The 19847-nt window shown below is 38.7% G+C and overlaps 1 protein-coding gene across 1 annotated transcript in view; it reads left to right on the top strand.

Annotated features, from left to right (window-relative positions):
- Nucleotides 1-11016: 11016 nt before the first annotated feature.
- Nucleotides 11017-19847, top strand: part of CRISP1 (cysteine rich secretory protein 1) — a 31889-nt gene continuing 23058 nt past the window's right edge. Inside the window, exons 1-2 of the mRNA XM_037056118.1 lie at nucleotides 11017-11124; nucleotides 16230-16297. Coding sequence (XP_036912013.1) covers nucleotides 16232-16297 — 66 coding nt within the window. The 5' untranslated portion in view covers nucleotides 11017-11124; nucleotides 16230-16231. The remainder of the gene's footprint in view (nucleotides 11125-16229; nucleotides 16298-19847) is intronic.

Raw genomic sequence — 19847 nt, 5'->3', positions numbered from 1 at the left:
GGCCTATGCCACTGCACCACCTGCTCAGCAATCACTCCCAGCAGCTGCTCTTCTTGCGTTGGCACCCTCCTGCTGGCCATCGCTGCATCCCATCTGCACCTCTCCCTGGCACTGCTGAAAGTGCAGCACGTTTCACTCGCTGCTCCCACACAGAGGAATTCCTCAGGCATTGCCCCTTGGAGATTTAGAAAACCCTTTGTGGAACATCTATAGAACTGACTCTAAAAATCCCTTTTGTCTCACACTGGAAAATGTCATACTATTAATGAGTTTTTAAATTTGAGGGGGTTTAGGTCTTGTTTGCCACAGCAGAAATCACAAATGCAATTTTAAAGATACTTGGTGTTCAGATAATAATACTCCTAAATAATAATGATTAAAATAAATGAATTTTATTTTACATATTTATTTTTAATATCAGTAGTAGTATCTGTTTTCACAAATATTGTCATTATTGAGACGTAACATTAGAGATTTATTTCAGGATTTTCTGTTGTTCTTCCCAAAGGAGAGAGACCAAATATATAAGTCACTAGCAATTTGTTTCTAAGTTACTCTTTTCTAAAAGTGAAAGCCCATATTTTCATTTACGTTCTAAATGTTAAGATCTTGAATTGCTACTACTATTGCTGCATAATCTGGATAGGACTACTTTCCGTTTAAGCTCTAGATTTTAAGATCTAGAACTGAATTACTACTACTATTGCTGTCCTGTAATCTATATAGGACAGCATCTCCATCTTTCAGGACTGATGGATGCCAGTGGAAGAGAGGCAAATGGGGAAGTAGAAGGGAGTGTGCCTTACAGTACCTCCAGCTCAGCGAGTTAACCGCTCTGACTATAGATCCAGAGGGAAAGATTCACTGTCCCAGAAACTATTCAGACACTGGGGAGCCCACCTCCTCATCCAAATGTGTTTTGTAGCAAAAATGTGCAAAGCTCATAGGGTACTCAGTGAGACTTAAAAATTTTTGTTTCATTTTGCATTTCTTACATTGTTTAACATTTCCTAATTTCTGTCCCTCTTTCTTGTCCCTGACTTTCCAAGTGACCTGCATCTAAGAGACCTTGTGGTCTCCTCAAATCAATATGACACAATATCTGACCTGGAATATAAAAGATGAAAAGGAACGGATGAGGCGTAAGAACTGTCGAGTTAAAGAAACAGTAATGTATGCAGGGTAAAAGAAAAATTGCCCCTAAAACTTGCTACGGAATAGGAAGGAAAACTGTATTCAAGACTATTGTAATAAGGGTCAAGACCCTTCAATTGCAAGAGGGAAGAGAGATTAAATTCAAGTCTCAAAACAAAAGGCAGAAGGATTTTTAAAGGCTGGCATGAGTTAAATGAAAAGTACTGGAGAATCTGAGAGGTAGGTTGGTTCATGTGAGTGGCCCATGTGAATTATTGCTTACTGAAATTAGGGTCCTCCTTTCCCACAGCATCCGGGAGGTGGAGACTCTATTTTTTCTGATGGTTACAGTACAAAGGATAGTTCCAAAGTCCTTGAAAGAGACATTCCTGGATTACAGAAGCTCCACATCTCAGGGAGGCAGAGAAAGAATTTATAATTGCAAGTTTTCTAAAGTAAATGTTCTAATGAAAGTGAGGAAAGGGGCCTGTAGTCAGGAATACCATTCAACTCATTAATATGCTTGTGGTTTTTGTTCTTTTCTTTGTATATATTCTACTACATTAAATAATAGTAGTGGGTTATGCCTCTACTTCTTATAAGCTTTCTGGGTAGGCAAATCTTGTTTGATTCAGCATATATTAGACACTGAAATGAGGAGAGAAGATTGGTCTCCTTATGATTTGTAACTTTTCAGACACAAATTGCACTACAAAATAACAAGTAAATTTATAATATACAATACCTATGCACATAATGTTTAAAATAGACATTTTAAATAAAACAGGCTCAAAAAAATTAACACTGCAGAAATCCACAACAAAAATAAGAAGTCTCATACCAATCACATTAAGAGTTATGGACAGAATAATAATACTAGATGACATTTTCAAAAATATGTTTTGCATTTTGACACAGCTATTTTAATATACTGGTCTTGATACAGGCTGCAGCCAAGGGGGGGCCCAGGAAAGATTTGGAATGGTGTCCAGAACTCAAAATGTACAGGAATATTGGAGGAAATATTAAGGTGTCCTCACCTCCCACCCCCACAAGCTGTCAGTTGGGGGAAGGGATGAATGGAGCAGGGCCATTGAGAGCTGTTTTGCATAGTAACAGTTTTGCAGCTAACCTCTGGAATGGTCATTTAACATATCTATAACCTTTAACTGGTTTCATAGATATGTTAAATAGCTGTGGCCAAGTTTTGGGCCAGGGAGGAGTGGCTACTGAGGATGTAACTGGGGGCTGATGCTCAGAGAGAGTGCCTGCGGGAGAGCCATGCGGCTTCAGCAGAGTGCAGACCCCCTCTTGGCCAGGTGAAAGGGAAGACCACGCAGCTTTGCCAGAATGGAGATCCCTGCGGCCAGGTGAAGAAGAAAGACGTGCTTTCGGTGGAGTGCGGCTTTGGTAGAAGAGGCCCACACGGCTTTGGGGTGCCCCCTTTGGCTGAGTGGCCTGGAAAGCAGGAGAGACTTTGACTGGAACTTGGTACAAAGAACTCTTGCCAGTGGAAGGTGTCGCATGACTTTGGATTACTTGGAGATCCTGCCTAGACAGGCAGGCGACACAGCTCACGTGCCAGCGACCTGAAAAACGGACGTGTGCTCTTTTCCTTATTTACGGTACCCGGAGTTGAGACAATGGGAGAAGGGAGCGCTGTGTGTGTGTGTGTGTAGGTGTATACCCTTAAAGACTTTAATATTTTAAGGAAGGCATTAGGCCTGAATAGCATTAAATAAACATTTTGTTTCCTTTTCACAAATCTCTGGCATTGAGAGATGTGTTTCCAATTGGCGGCGGACAGAAGAGCCCTATAGATATTAGTGTATCGTCCTTGGGAGGGGCCCCTGTTTTCTGTAGCAGTTTTTGGCATCCCTCGGTGGGCCAGGTATTGCCCCCCCCTTGGGCCCTTTGTTCGGTGACAGTCTTAAAACAGATGCATCAACTTTCCCTCTCTAAACACACACACAAATACCGACACTGGAAAGGCTACAGTGACATGTATGCTTTGTGTGAAAGCAGACAGGAGCACAGTTATGAGAGCATAGAGATGGGTACAGGGTTACCTAACAAAGAACTGGGATGGACCAGGAGGCTTCCTGCAACAGAAAACCTTAACCATTAACCTAATCGAAATATGCAGCAGCAAGTCTGAGTTGCTTTCCTGACTATAAAAAATATGCTAAACACTTCTGTGGCTTGTTTTTCTCTACGTTTCATCAGTGTAGGCACATCTAACACAATGAGTAATATTGAGTTGAGTTACTGATACCCCAGATTATTTCACAGGACTTACTCTTCTATGCAAAAGGCCCTTCTGATCTGCTGATGTTATTAAGTCCCCTGTATGCTCTTGGTGACCAATTTACTAATTAACTAGAAATATCACCTTCACTAAAAATACGTAAGAGAGAAGTGGTATTTTTATTTTTGTTTCATTGTATTTATCTGTTTTAAAATCATATGAACTGCTAGAGGATAGCACTTGAAAACCTAGACTCTGAAGCTTTACGGGCCTGGATTCCAGTTCTGCCACTTCCTAACTCTGATATTTTTTATTTAAACTATTTCTTAGAGCCACAGCCTATTTCTTTGTAAAATAGAAATAACAATAGCCCCTACTACCCAAGAATATAGTTGTTTTCTAAGTGGACTAAGAAAGATTTATAAATAAGGATTTTCTCCTCTCATATCAGCAGAGAAAAATGTTTCATTGCAGATCAGAGGGTGGGCAATCATCTTGATCTAGAATCATCGTTGAAACTAAATTGTTCACCCTGCAAGAGGCTGAGGCCTTCCAGATGTCCACCACAAACATGTTGCTCTTTAAAAATATTTGCTTAATATGTACCATACTCTGGCAGATATAGGATGACTGTAATTATTCATATAACCAGACTACTAGGAATTAGTGGTTTTACTACTGATTTTGATTACTGATTGAGGTTTTCGTCCAGGCCGTGATGATGGAAATGATTTCAAAGTGATATCATGCAAAAAGAGTCTCTGCTCTTGGTCTGAATTTAAAATGACCCCCAAATTTATCCAAGGCTGTGACTCTCTGTCTACATTGTCAATTGTCAATTGACAATTGTCAATTGACAATTCTCTGTCTACATTGTCAATTCTTTGAAGACCCAAACCCAAGAGGTGAGTTAAAAAGGGGCTCAGATTTTACTTGAAGTACAAAAAAACTCAAAGTGTTTTTTCTAACATTTATATTCAAAATCAAATGCCTTTGCTATTTTCGAGCTGTCATTTACGGTTTGAATTTTCTGAGAGAACAGTTCTTTCAGTAGTTATTGAAAAATGAACATGGCAATTCCCAATAATGTTAGAGCTAAAAACATTATATACTTGCCTAAAGCAAGCACTGATGCCCAATGCTATAAATTTTTTTTTTAAAAAAATGAACTCAATTCATTTCAGATAACTGGAAACACCCAGAATAATGGCAAAATTTGGGAATTGATTTGAAGTAGAAAATAACTCCCTTTATTACTCAAGAACAGAAAATAGGTTTCATAAGGAACTGAAGTTGAGAAATTAAAACATATGTATTTGCATAATTACGTGTATCAATAGGTTTTCTTGACCTTGAGATTGAGTTTGGCCAAGGTCAGGTATGTTTTATTCCCTCATGACCCTCTGCAGCATCCCTCTGAAGCATTTGCATGGGCTGCCTGGGTTCCTGTACCCAAGACTCCTTCCCACACAACTCTTTCATGTTCTAGCTTCTACTAACTCCCTTCCCCTCATCTATTCAGAATGGGTGTTATAAATTTACTTACCATTACTGGTTACTACATTGTCCATTGCAACTCCTGTTTTTTAAAAGATTTTATTTACTTTTAGAGAGAGGAGAAGGGAAGGGGAAAGAAAGGGAGAGAAACATCAATGTGTGGTTGCCTCTCACGCACCTCCTACTGAGGAGCTGGCCTACAACCCAGGCATGTGCCCTAACTGGGAATTGAACTGGTGACCCGTTGGTTCACAAATGGGCACTCGATCCACTGAGCCCCACACCAGCCAGGTCCCTTTTCCACTTCAGTTTTAGGCATGATGTTTAACCACCTTCACTTTTGAGAAAATGTGCAGACTGTTTTTTTTATTTTTTTATTTTAAGCTTCCTATGATATCTTCCTGAAAACTGAAGAGAAATTACAAGTCTTTCAGCTGGATTTAGGAAAACCTGGATATAGAGTTAAAATAGAATTGGGGTTAAGGGTTTATGATAGTGACCTACAAGGAGGCTTCAGTAATCCTTGCCTCTTGTTATTGACATCCTTGTGTGACCTTCTTAACACAACGCTAGTCACTCGACTAACAAGGCTAGTCTCTATAATCAACAGAATAGCATAGTGTATGACCGCCCAATCTTTGTCAGAGAAGGTACTGTAGTTCTAGTGCTCTTGGATCACTTTTGGGGAGTGAATAACTGCCCTGTTGTAAGAATATTTCAAGCATCCGGTTGGAGAAGCTAATCAAGAGAGGAACAAAAAGATCCCAACAAACAAAGAGAACCAATTTGCAAGTGATAAGAATGAGTCATATTTGGAAGCAGTTAAGCCACCAGAGAGATGAAGATCATTGCATTTAGTTGCAATCAATTACAGGCTCTAGGCCAAAACTGCCCAGGCGAGCCATTCCAGATTCCTGATTCACAGAAAATGTGAAGTGTCATATTTATTGTTTTAAGCCAGTAAGCTTTGGTATAATTTATTTCAAGAACTAAAGACTAAAACAAATTAAATACAAGAATGTGTACTGACTTCCTCTCCAGATTATGGAAGAGAGGAGGAGCAGAATATGCCACCTCAGAATGTACCACTTTAGCGCGTGAATTATTTTGAACAGAAGGCAATTAAGACCCAGCAGACTCGGGAAGAGCTTTGTGCCTCTCCATGAACTACCTAAAAAAATTAGGGAGAACCTGTGCCAGGAAGGGAACTAACACCAGAGATCACTTATTACACAGAAAGGCCTATCTGCATGGCCAGGGAAACTTCACTTTACCAAACAGCGGCTCTTGTGCTCCTCCCGTGAGTTATCTTCCTCTCCTTCGAAGCCCCAGACCCCTATACCTTTCTCCCTGGCCCAGTATGTAATGTCAGTGAGAGCCTCCAGTGCCTGGCCACCTGAGTCTCATACTTTTATGGGGCTTCCACAGGTAGGAAATTTGTTTTTTTCCTATGAATCTGTCTTATGTCAATCTAATTATTAAGCCAACCAAAGAACATAGAGGGGATAAGGGAAAAGCTATACATTGTAGGACAAGAGGAGAAAAAGGTTCAAAGGGCTATGATGTTCAGGTTTTTTAGAATTCTTATTCAAAACATTACTTTGACTTTATGTGGCAAATGTTTGAATTTCATAGGGTCTAGAGAATTTTTAGGTGGGTGGGCCCAAGTTGCCAGGCAAGTTTAGAATTGTTGAGGCCATAGAGCAAGAACTCCGTTGCGTAAATACAACTTCTCTGAGTGGTGTAAATGTTACAGAATGGACCCATTTAAGAGACCAGATACTGTTACTGAAAGGGCTCCCTCCCCCAGGATCTTTCTGTACTATGGCCATTCGCCATGTGTTAGGAACTGTGGCTCTCAATGCCAGAGTTTGGTAAAAAGGGAAGGAACTATTTACTCAAAAGTTATACAGCTTTAGAGTAAGGACAGAATGTCACCATTAAATTTCAAAGTTCCTTTAAAACACCCTCCAACATACAGTCCTGCCTTCCCCCTTTGACCAGTCAGGCCAGTCTCAGAACAGGCCAATCAGAACTACTATTCTCCAGAAGAAAAAGAACAGACACCTGCAGCTCACTTCTCCTGGTTCTCCCAGCAACCCATGCTGGGCTGGGCAGATTGGCTTGCTTACAGCAACTGCACTATCAGCTCCCAGCACTATCAGCTGTGTGGCGACGATCTCCAGTTCTTAATCCAAAAACCACGTGGTACCTCTTTAGGGCTCACCAGGGGGAGTCCTTTCACCCCTTTTCTTCCAGCATGGTCTTGCATTGTCTTCCGTCCCTCGTGGTGGCCCAACTTTTAGTTTAAATCTCAGTCTGGAACCTCCTCCGAACCTCATTTCTGACTCCTTCCACAACTGGCTACACCTGCTAGCAGTCCCCTGTTCTCTGCCTTTCTTGGCTCTTATAGTTAGTCCAGGCAGGCGTGGCTCTGTGGCATGGTCAAACCTTGGAGCCAACTCCAAAGATTTTGGAGATGTGCAAGAGCACAGGTGCTGTAACCAAGGGAGCTGCCTCCTAGTTACACCATGGGTCAAAATTTTGCCTGTCTCCCTAGTTTGCCTGCTATTGATATGCAAAATAACTATTTCGCATATGGGTATGAAGCTAGCCTGCTGTTGACATGTAAAATAACTCCCAAAGGCCCTGCTCCAGGTCTCCTATCCCCCAGCCAGGCTTGTTGGGGCTCTCAGCCTACACCCCAGTACATAAAGAGGCAATCAGCCTCAAATGGACTGATTTGGCAACAGTTACTAGGTTGAATCTTGCCCTCAAGATGCTATAGCCATAATGTATACAACTGTTCTTGTACATGTATCATTTTCAAATTATATTTAGCACATAGATGCTATTTTTCTTTATTTTGTTTATTATATATTTGTGTTCTAAAATGTTTGGTAGCCAACCCCTAGTTAAATAACTGATTTTTTAAAGTATCTGTTACTGACAATGTTGGCTCTTAGTTCTGTGTTCAGCAAAGAAATCATTCAGAGCTAAGAGCTCTGATGCAAGAGGAATTTATTTAGCATGGAAAGTAAAAGTACACTCAAAGAGAAAATGCAAGCATCCTGCTCAGAGAGTTGTCTTGACCCTTTAGAAAGAAGGTCACAGAAGCAGAAGAAGTGAGCCAGCTGGGCTGTGTGGACTCAGGAAGCAAGATAAAGAGATAAAAGGAGGGCCCTTGTAGACAGGTTCAGGGGTCAGCCCAGGACAAGCTACCACTCCCATTGACCCCCTGGTTGCAAGTCTCCTGGGGAAACTTAGAGCTCAGGGGAAAAAAAGTGAAGGTACATACCTGAGGAAAGAAAGTATGGGCGTGCTCTAGAGAGAGAGCATGCACTGGATCCTTTGTCTTAAGGGTTTTTATCTGTTTTCTTTTATTCCTTTTTTTTAATTTATTGATTTGAGAGAAAGAAAGGGAGAGAAACATCAGTTTGTTGTTCCACTTATTTATGCTTTCATCGGTTGATTCTTGTATGTGCCCTGACCAGGAATCAAACCTGTAACTCTGGTATATTGTGATGACACTCTAACCAACTGAGCTACCTGCCCAAGACCCATTGTATGTTTTGTAAAGAGTGGAATTTTAGAGGTGGTCTCCTGGGGGGATCTCAGTAGAATATTCATGAATTTTCTTTCCATGGGTGTGTGTGTTTGTGTGTGTGTATGTCCTTTAATTTGCTACCTCATCGAAATGAGCGTACAGGGTCAGGGTTCTGGTCTCTACTGATTGGTTGGCAGGAGAGAAGGGGGTCAATTGTCATTGCAGCTCATCCGGATCTCAGTCACGGTATCATTGGTCTGGTTTTGTTGCTTCTCTGGGCCTGGACCTGAAATATAAGTGAGGCCCAGATGCTATCTCCAGTTTGACCAAGAATCTGTCTCTGTGGTCAAAAGACCTGAGGCTCTGTTCCTAACATTATCTGATGCTGATCAAACCTCATTGTCTCCAGGGTTTAAAGCTTAAGGAATTGGCTGTGCAAGGGAGAAGGAGGCAGGTGAGTCAGGGTGCTGGATGAGACCAGTTTGAATCAGCTGCCTGTTTCAGTTTCCCCATTCTGTGTGCCAAGGAATATTCCTGGCTTCTTGCTATTCTACTTCAGTTTTATTTTATATGCATATATTTTAACAAACATGATATGCTTATGAGCACATTATTCTTCAGCTATCACCCAAGGGTTTTCTGGGATAGTTCCAATCAAAAACATTCTATCATGTTGTTATATCATATGTTAGACCAATGTGTCTTGGTTTTTGGCTTTAGGGGAAAAAAAGCCATTCAGATTACTTCTTACTATGCTAAGAACCTTAAACATAAAAAAGAACAATGTATGAAAATAAGAGAGATGTGAACAGAAGCAGCCAACTGGCATCCATGCTTGGGCTCACATGCAAATCAAGTTATTTTTTGCTTTCAAACACTTCCCGATTTTTTAAAAACCATATTTGAGGCTGGATAGAAACTCTATAAGAAAACATCAATGATATAAATACAGACAGCATTGTGTTGGGTAGAGCAATGCCAGGAATTGACAGGACCAACAGATAGAACCAAAGCAATTAAGTTTCCACAAACACTTGACTTGGTGTTGAATCAACACTCTTCTTGATAAACAGCGTGTGACAAACATAAATGACAAATCATACATTTCCAATATATAAACCACACTAGTTTGATGAGGTAACAGAATTCTTCTCCAGCTTTCTTTTTACAAGGTGGGAGAAAAAAATAAGTTGTTTGGTAATTTGTGAGTTTTCATTCAGAGATCATACAAAATTCTCTTTCTGCAAAATGTTACACGATTTACAGATGAGCTTTGGCACGCTCCCAGCTTCGTACTCTCTCCTTCCAACAACAACAGAATTCTTATGGCGATCAGTGAGCGATTTTTAAATGACATTTAGTACTCCCACCCCACAGACTGTCTTCCTGGCATTCATTAAGAACTCTTTGGCAAGGCCAGAAAACTCTATCTCAAGGGCCTCCAATCTTTCTGTTATTTTTTAATTTCACATCCTCCACCTAAGCGATACAACACAACACACAATCACTCGTGAGTGTACACTCTTCACCTTATTTTGTTTTGTTCCTTTGTAGATATTCAGATGACCTTCTCAGGAAAGAAATAGAAATTTTTTCGTTACATAATAATATCTTCTTTCTTTCAAAGAACAAAGGCATTATGCAAAATGGAAAAAATGAAAAAATACAGAGACTTCAATATAACTGGTGATAAACTCATATATAAATGGCCATATGTTCATATATAAATGACTATACACTAATATGTCCAGACATTTTCCATGTTTCCAGAATAATAAGCAAAAAAATGATTATATCTAATTTTAGAGTGATTTTTCTATCCTCATTTATGATTTCTGTCTGGAGGACAATGTCTTTCACTTTTAAAAAGTTATACTTATTTATCATTATGTAGCACAAATGACATCTGGAGTATTTGGTATTTACTATTGAATATAAAATTATTTTAGTATTTTCAGACTTTTCAAGGCAGTTAGTTTGTTCCACATTACTTTTGGACAAATTGCTCTTTTGCAGATAGTTTTTCTATGGAACAGAAAGTTTCTTAGGAAAATGGACTCTTTATCTTTTTATTCCCCAAATCTCAGAGTATCTGGCATTTATAGTGCCATTTCCATAAATGCACTGTGTGTACTATATGCCAGGTATTGAATTGCAAACTTCATGAGATTGTTTGTTTGCTAATATGTTTGGTTATTCTATGGATCCTCAGTGCATAGAAGTGGGCATGGTCCATATAAATGCTGCAATAAATATTTATTGAATAAGTGCATCCCTGCACATAATAAAGCTGATAGATTGCCTCTCTCCTCTGGACAATGGGGTCAATTTTTTTCAGACCTTTTGCTATCTGATTGTGTCTCCACTGAATCGTGCAGCTAACCTTTGCATCTTGTTCCAAATGTGGACATGTAAGAGCGGTGAGGTTCATTGAAGATGTTGCCTGAACCATAAACCAGAAATGCGTTCACAATCATGATTTGTAATCATCACAAGCTCTAGACTTGTTCTGATTACCATGATCCCAGGCCCTCTCTCTGTTATAAATTCCTGGCTCTCTTACAAGCATGTTCATTGCACTGACTTCCTCAGAGTGCAAAGCTTTCCTGAGGAGTGTTGTTCAAAAGCAAGAGCACACTGTATACCCTCTATCTGGTTCTCATCACGACACTGAATTTTACAAACTATGTCAACTTGGGTAAGTTATACAATATCTTTGAGTGTCAGTTTACTTTTTTGAAAAGTGAGATTAATAATAGCATCATTATCATATTAACTAAGAGATATGTGCAGTCTTAACACCATCTATGATCATTTAAGTGTTACCTGTTTCCATGCTTTTAATACAGGGATTAATAAACTTGAACATACTATTCAATTGTGAAGTACTCTTACTTATTCAGATAATTCTCATGAACTCCTTGTAGCTAAGCAGATTACCATTACCAGAGTTATATAGATCTTAAAGTACGAAGACAGGCATCTTCTATTTCATGAACTGTATGACTCTTCCCAAATAAGAAGACTCATACTCAAACAGACAGTGGCCCTGTCTTTTTTAAAACTGAGGGTAGGATATTTCCAAATCTTACCATGGAGAGTTGCTAGGCATTTTCGTGGGTTGTGATAAATCAGGCAGCTATGTACAGGGTTCTGTTTCTGCATTCTATTATCTCACATTGGCTTATTTATGTATACTGGTGCCGCTAGTACTCTGTCTTAATTATTCACAGCATTATAGTAAGTCTTGATACCTGATAGTACATGTATCAGGCTTTGTTCATTTCCAAAATTTCATCCATGTTGAATCAAGCTTCTAGAAGAAAATAACTTTATGATTCATGACTTTGGGATGATCGGAATTTTTGGCAATGGGATGGACACACATATGCATGCATTATAGCACAACTGTTAACCAGGAAGAAAGATAAACTGGACATATTTAAACTAAGAACTTTTGTTTAACAAAAGCTACAATTAAAAGAGTTCAAAAATAAGCCACAGACTAAGAGGTGATACTTGCAATATATACATTTGAGAAATGTTTTATATCAAAAACATGTAGACGATTCCTGCAAACCAATATGATACAGTCAAGCTAATTACAGCAGTGGGCAAAAGATTTGACAAACTTCACAAAAAAAATGGTAACAAAGTGGCTGATCAACTTATAGAAATGTATTCAATATCATTAGTCATTAGACAAATACAAATTAAATCTTTGATATATGTATATATATAATTACATAAATATAATGAATAAAGTGATTTTTTTAAAGAGAAAAAGACAGTACACCACCTATAGGTGAGGACATGAAGCTAGTGGGAGAAAAAATATATAAACTTTTATAACTCCTTGAAAAAATATTTTGCAGTATCCACTAAAGGAAAACATATGTATACCGTATGACCCAATAATTCCACTCGTGTGTATTTTCAAAAAAGTGAATAGCAAAATGGACAAAAAGACCTACATAGAATGTTCATGGAAGTTTTATTCACCAGGGTTCTAAACTGAAAAGAAAATGTTCAATAATAGAATGAAGAGGTAAATTATATTGTGTGCATGCAGTAGAATACTACATAGCTATTAACAAAAACAAATCTCACATGCCACCCGGTTGAGTAGCATCAGCCTAACCTCAAGTGGAAGAGGTTAGATACTAAAAATATGTATATTTTAATTACATGAAGCTTCAAAACTGATAAAACTCACCCATAGTTGCAGAAATCAGAATAGTTTTTACTCTGGAGAGTTACTGACTGGAAGGGAGAACAGCGTCTCCTTGAGTGCTGACACCATCACATATATTGCTGTTGGTGGTGGTTACACACACACACACACACACACACATATATATATATACATATGTTCACAAATTTATCAATCTTCATGCTTAAGATTTATGTACTTTACTAAATATAACTTAGTAATTTTTTAATTGACAAATTCCCTAAGACAAAGAAGATAAAAAGATGGAGAGCATTTTCCTTGTAGTGTCCATTCTTATGAATTCCTTGGCCGAGACCTGGGTGGGGCTGTTCTTCATGTAAGTGCTTTCTGAGACAGTCATGGTCTAGTATTTTAATACATCAGAACACACATCGAGGGCATGCCAGAAGGCAGTACTCAATTCCCCTCAGTTTTTTTCTCATTTTTGATCTTTCCTTGTACTAAATATATCTTACAAATTCCCATGGTCTGTTTATATGTTAATGATAATACAGTATGAAACATAAAAGTAAATTTAAATTATGTATCAAGTTTCTGGTATTATTGTCTGAAAATATTTTAAGAGTTTTGGCCTAAAATTGCCTCCTGTGTACAGAATAGGTGAGGTGGAGGCTGGCAGTAAAGTCAGTGAGGTGATACCTCGGCTGCTTCTGTAATGCTGTTTGTTCAGAGAAGCTTCCTTTACCTCAGAACAAGCAACTGTGATTGTTAAGTTAATGCAACCTACTTAATTCCTACATTTGCAGTCCTCCAGGTAATGGAGAATCATTTAGACTCTTCCAGAGGCTTGGTTGTGGTCTAGGTCCTGGACAAATCCTGTCTTAATCCTCCAGTGAATAAGCCTCAGTGTGGGTCCCCACAGTCTCTACCCTGGGACCACTTATTTTTCTATCCACACAACTCCTACTCAACCTCTAAATTCTGCTCTCTAGTTCTAATTTCCATGTCTGCACCTTGACTATTTCTGCAGGATTTGCTGGTTGCCACAAGCTCTATTCCCTGTCGTTGTCCATCCCAGAGTCCCACCTTCTGACAATCTTTGAGAGCTCTCCCAGAGTCCAAATGAGCTGTATTTTCTTAAGAGTTCTGCGCCAAGAGTTCTGACACCTTCATAATTACCAGAATTCAATCATCATTCCCAAATGCTTAATGTACTTCTGATAGCCAAGTATCAACCTTTATCTTCAAGATTCAACTCAGTTGCTCTAGTGTATTTGAACCCCTCATGTGAACAATGTATTCATAACATTATTTATAGAGAAAAATATTAGCAGCCTAAAATCAAACTTTAGCCAGATTTTTATTACATAAATTAAAAGTCATTCACATTATCCAAATAATGTTCATAATAATTCTGGGGAAAATAACAAACAATATTTTGTAGAAATTGTATGTTGATGAGTAAATCTAAGTATTGAATTTGTCATAGGATAAAAAAGGACTTAAAAGCAAAATCTAAGTTATCAGTGCCAATGGTTTAATTAAAATGAAATAAGCAATTTGGGGGGTATGTCTTAAAACTCTTTAATAGCTTTTTTGAGGTATCAAGGTACATGTTAATGTATATCTGTGAAAACATCATAATATTTAAGATAATGAGTATGCACACCAACCCCAAAAGTTTTCCCTCAGAAGTTCCAGCCAGCCTCATACTTACATAATAAGACTGAAGTGAATATATACTCCTATAAATGTGTATATATACATATGTAATTGTAGCTTTATGTAATTGTATAAATGATGAGATAACAAATATCAATGTTTACATATATTAACCTACTATATTTCAGTAAGTCTTTTTTNTGTGAAAACATCATAATATTTAAGATAATGAGTATGCACACCAACCCCAAAAGTTTTCCCTCAGAAGTTCCAGCCAGCCTCATACTTACATAATAAGACTGAAGTAAATATATACTCCTATAAATGCGTATATATACATATGTAATTGTAGCTTTATGTAATTGTATAAATGATGAGATAACAAATATCAATGTTTACACAAATTAGCCTACTATATTTCAGTAAGTCTTTTTTATTTTATTTTTTCTTCAACTAAGGAAAAAAATTGTGTTTTACTGGAGTTTTTGAGGGTTAGGTAAGAGAATAAGGTGCCTATTTCATTATCTATGTCACAATATTATTATAAATTTTAGGGTTTAAGGGCATGTGACATTTTGGAGGGGAAGAAAGAGGAAGAGAACAAAAAAGGTGGCTAAAGAATAATGGAAGAGAGCCCTGGCTGGTGTAGCTCAGTGGATTGAGCTCTGGCCTGCAAACTAAGGAATCACGGTTCAGTTCCCAGTCAGGGCACATGCCTGGGTTGCAGGCCAGTTCCCAGCGGGGGACACATGAGAGGGAGCCATACATTGATATTTCTCTCCCTCTCTCCTTCCCTTCCCCTCTAAAGATAAATAAAGAGAATCTTTTAAAAATAAGAATAATAGAGGAGAGATTGCTTACATGTGCATGTTCTTTGAAAAAAATAATTTACAGAATTCTCCTGGTCTCAGACATGTTTTGCAGTGAGCAGACGAAGCTTGAGAGCAGTGACAAACCACATCATGTGTTTTATTGTGCATACATCATTTAGTCTGCTTTTTGGAAGTTTTCTTTTAAAAACCAAACTGTTAGTATTTTTGCTTGTCACTCAGCAGGGTGGACTCAGAAATAAACTTGGCAGATTGTGAGAAAAAGGTACCAGCTGAATTTAATAAACTGCACTTATTTATACCTTAAAGCAACCTCTACTGACTAGAAATAAAAGAGAGGCTATATTAACTGTTTTCCCTGACTCCCAACGACAACCGTTCTCAGCAGAATGCTCAGATGGTACAGAATGTCTCCAAATCATATGTAACTTCCTCATGCCAAGATCACACCTCTTCTCTTTGGGAAACAGAGAACTCAAATCTAATCTTTTTGTGCTTTTATGTCATTTTTCTGATGCTACTAGAAGAAATGACTAAAAACTTCGTGTTTTAAAACAACACAAATTTGTTAGTGTACAGTTCTGGAGGTCAGAGGACTCCCTGGGCTAAAATCAGGATTAGCATGGAGAGCCCAGGGGGATTCCACGTCCACTCCTTTCCCTACTTCCGGAGGTCGCCCTCATTCTTTGATGTCCAGAGTCCCTTCTCTAGCTTCAAACTCGGCATTGGCTGGTCAAGTCTTTCTCATGATTCATCACTGACATGGCCTTTCTCTTTCACATTCCAGCACTTTTGTGGTAACATTGAGCTCACATGGATAAATCCAGGATAATCTCCCTATTTTAAAGTCAGCTGATTAGCCATTTGAATTCCATCCCTCCCTTAATTCTCTCTTCTTATAAATGGAACATATTTAACAGTTCCAGAGATTAAGACATTAAGTCTATTATTCCTCCAATCACAGTTCTTTCTTCCCCTCTTGATTCCAATGACTAATATATTAAACCTTGTTCTGATCTTGCTGGTGTATTTTTGCAGAAAATGCAAATATATGTAAAAGTGGTTTTTAAAATGTCTTACTACAAAACTTTATCTCAAGTTGACAGTAATCTAAAACTATGTTACTTTTCTTTCCAGGAATGACAATGAAATGCTTCTTATTTTTGGCGGCTGCTGCTGGCTTTCTGCCTGTTTTGATTGTAAGAGTATTATGAGGTTTCTGTATTTTGTAATTACTTCTTGGAAGAAATAAGAGCTAACCTTGTAGAAGACTCACCTTAGTACAGGCACTGTTGTGAGGACTCTGTCTGTTACTCACCTAGGTCTCACCGTTGCCCTGTTAGGCCAATGCTAGTCTTACTCTCGTATTACAGAGACTCCTTAAGTCCTGTAGCCAAGGTTAGGTAACTAGGATGCAGCAGAGCCCAACAGTAACCTTCAGTAGTTTGGTTCTGTGGGCTCATGTTTATTATAGTCATTCTCAATAATTAAAAAAAAAAGAAACAAAACTGAGAATGTAGGGCAAGAATTACTTATTTATAATTCATCCATGTATTTTCCATGACTAAATGGGGGAAAACAAATACTGTTTTGTTCTGTTTACTCAGAAAAGGTACATGTTCCATTAATATCCCAACTCGGCTGTCTGATTTATAACTATAACAAGATTTTAACACATCAAAAATAAATATAAAAATGAATGATGCCAAAAGTAAGGAGAGAAGTATTATATAAGGAGCTATTAGCAATGGAGTGAATATATAAGGCCAGAATCTCACTACTTATTAAAAACAAGAACTTCAACAATCAGAAACAAACAAAATACTCAAAGGTATAATAAGAAATAAGTCTCAAATATGTTGTGCTCACCCATTAATATGTACCTCTAAATACCTCAACAATGTAAAGAAAATATCACACTTTTGAATACTTCCTAAAATAGTTTTGCTATAAGCTGAAGTTAAAAGCTTTGGTGTAGAAAGTATTTTTTTTTTATATTTTTAAAAACTAGAAAATGAGGGGAACTTCAGCTAGCAAGTTTCCCCAGGCCACTGCAGAGGAGAATAAAGAGTCGTCCAAGACACAATCTTGTTGCGGGAAAAGGGGTGGCGATTCCTTCTAGTGGAGAATGCTGGGAGCCCTTCTCCAATATGGTTTTTATTAGGGTTGGGAAGTGCAGGGGGACACAGAACATGTGCATAGCTTGTCAATCAATGTCCAACAAGTCTATAGTTCTAAAAAAAACTAACACTATCTATAGATAACAATTGAAGAAACACAGAAATCTTTTCAGGCCGGGGTCTGCAAGACATGCAGATGACAGATGGTTGTAAAGGCATGCACTGCGAACGATGTAGGGAGTTTCACTCCTCATGCCTTGTGCTCAAACATCTGGGTTATACCAACAGGGCTTATCATTGAGCAGAGCTGGCTTCAAATGGGAAAAATGTACATTTCAGGACTGATTCCCATGGGACCCTTCGTGTTAGAGTCGAGTCATGTCTGCCACCTGCATTATGACCTGGCTTTCCAGGGAGCCTTACCAACCCCTTTCAGACCTTGCTCTCATGGGGCTACAACCTCCAAAACCACACAGAGTGGTCCCCAGCAAGATAAGTAAGGCATGGAAGGTACTAAATGTTATAAACAAAAGCAAATCCATATGCATGAGACTATTGGGGTGTTGGTTTAGAGCATACCACTCTTCCTTCCTCCCCTCTGATTCTCTGCCCATTGAGTCCTCTGATGTAAAGGGTGGGTCTTCACACTTCACAGTAAGGAAAAGCTAAGCTGAAGCATGGCAACCATTTTGGAGTGTGGGGGTTTGGGAGGTAGGGGAAGGAAGACAGCAAACAAACTACATTTGCTTTAAGACCTAGTTAATGCTGCCCTGGTATAGGCCACTTAGCCCAAGTTCTTGGAGACAGCCTGGCCCAGGTTGACATGTGAAGGAAGGAATCAGTATCACATATTGATATCCACTACTCTCCAAGAACACAAAGAAAAGATGTGAAAGAGTTGAAGGAGTTGACAAAATGACATGTCTGTATTCTATAGACACATAGTTATTGGGACATTTACATGTAATTTGATAAACAATTTGCTGAGAAAATTAAGGCTTAAGAATTTTAAATGAAAACATGAATATAAGCCAAATAGAGCCCTTCAAACACACGAATCTCAGTTAAAGTAAATAATAAGCTGTTTCAATTTGTTTCAAATACTTGCCATTTTAAAACTCCAGATAGAAAGTAAATAGACTGCTTGCCAGGCTTGAATGTTATTTTAAAATTCTCTTCAATGTTAAACTTTACTGGGATACTAGTCATCTAATTGGACAGATTTTTCTTTACTGAGATATAAAGTTTTCCATGAGAACCTGGTAAATGTTATAGAATGTGGTCTTTGAATAAAAAGTGTAGGGAGTGGCAAGCAGGTAACTAAGCTGGTTTGATCTTGTTCAATGCAATTAGCGATTACTCCGGTGATTAGGACATGGTGCCTCAGCTCTAAAGGGTATATAGACAGGGCTTGGTAGAGCAAGCTGAAAGGGCAGACGAACAGAGGGGCAGGCTTTAGCAGGTGTTCTGAGAATGTGGAAACCAGCACATTGGAGACTACAGCAGAGAGAAGGCGGAGAGCAGGTCTTAAATAGAGCTTGGGAAGCCAGCAGGGTCATTTTAGGTTCAGTTAAAGATTTGGTTCTTTAAGTCTCTAAGACTTACAAACTATTGAAGCGTTTTAATAGAGAGGTGACTCCACTGCATCTGTACTTTGCAATGTTTACTCTGGTGGATGACCGGAGAGCAGACTGTGAGGGACTGGACAGGGCAGGGAGAGGGAGGACGCGGGGATGATGAGGCCCATGCAAAGTCTGGGAGGCCAGTAGAAGGGCAGGCTATAGCCACAGTCAGTCCAGGTGAGGGAAGAGGTCTATGAGAGTAGGAGAAAGATGAAGAGAATGTGTCATCCCTTACACTAAGAAAAAGACTATTTCTACACTGACAGCTTAGTCAAAGGACGTAGCCGCCAATAGACCAACTAGGATGAAGATGTTTAAAGAATATATTGAATTTACAGTTTGAGTTTGTTGGTGACTTGGGGCTGTTTGCAGTTTTGTTAAGATGTTGAGCAGAATCACTCGCCTCTCTCCACAAGATGGCAGAGTTCTCTCCCTCATGCAGTCTGACCACCAAAAATGTCTCTAGACACCGTCTAAAGCCTAGTGGGAAGAGATGGATGTTGGGGAGGGGGCACAGCACCACTGATACAAACCCACTGCTTAAGTTGATTAAGTGAGGAGAGAGCAAATGTAAGACTATGTTACTTAAACAGCCGGGAATTATAGACAACCAGTGCTGGCAACCTTTTCAGGAATTTTGATAGGAAAAGAAAGTGAAGAGAAAGGACAGTGATTGAATGGGGAAGTGAGATAATTCAAGAGTTTTGTTAATTTAGTTTAAGATACAAGCATCGTCGTCATGAATAAATGCCAGTGAGAAGGACCAAGACAAAAAAATGGTTGCAGATAAAATGGAAAGATAATGAGTACTAGGAGATTTGGGGAGAGGTGGAAAAGAATGGACTAAAAAACACAGGTTGTGAAATGTGCTTCTGAAAGAATGACCTGTTTTTAGTTCTTTGAGGAACCCAAGACAATTTTTCATAATGGCTGTACCACTTTGCATTTTCACTGACTGTATAATATAAAGTTATCTTTCTTCACATCATGGCCAACATTTGAAATATTTTGTT

This window comes from Sturnira hondurensis, unplaced genomic scaffold, assembly GCF_014824575.4.
Source record: "Sturnira hondurensis isolate 20B ecotype Veracruz unplaced genomic scaffold, ASM1482457v3 Scaffold0000880, whole genome shotgun sequence".
Classification (NCBI taxonomy): Eukaryota; Metazoa; Chordata; class Mammalia; order Chiroptera; family Phyllostomidae; genus Sturnira; species Sturnira hondurensis.
The sequence above is the reverse complement of the archived record's forward strand: the minus strand, read 5'-3'. Positions and strand labels throughout refer to the sequence as shown.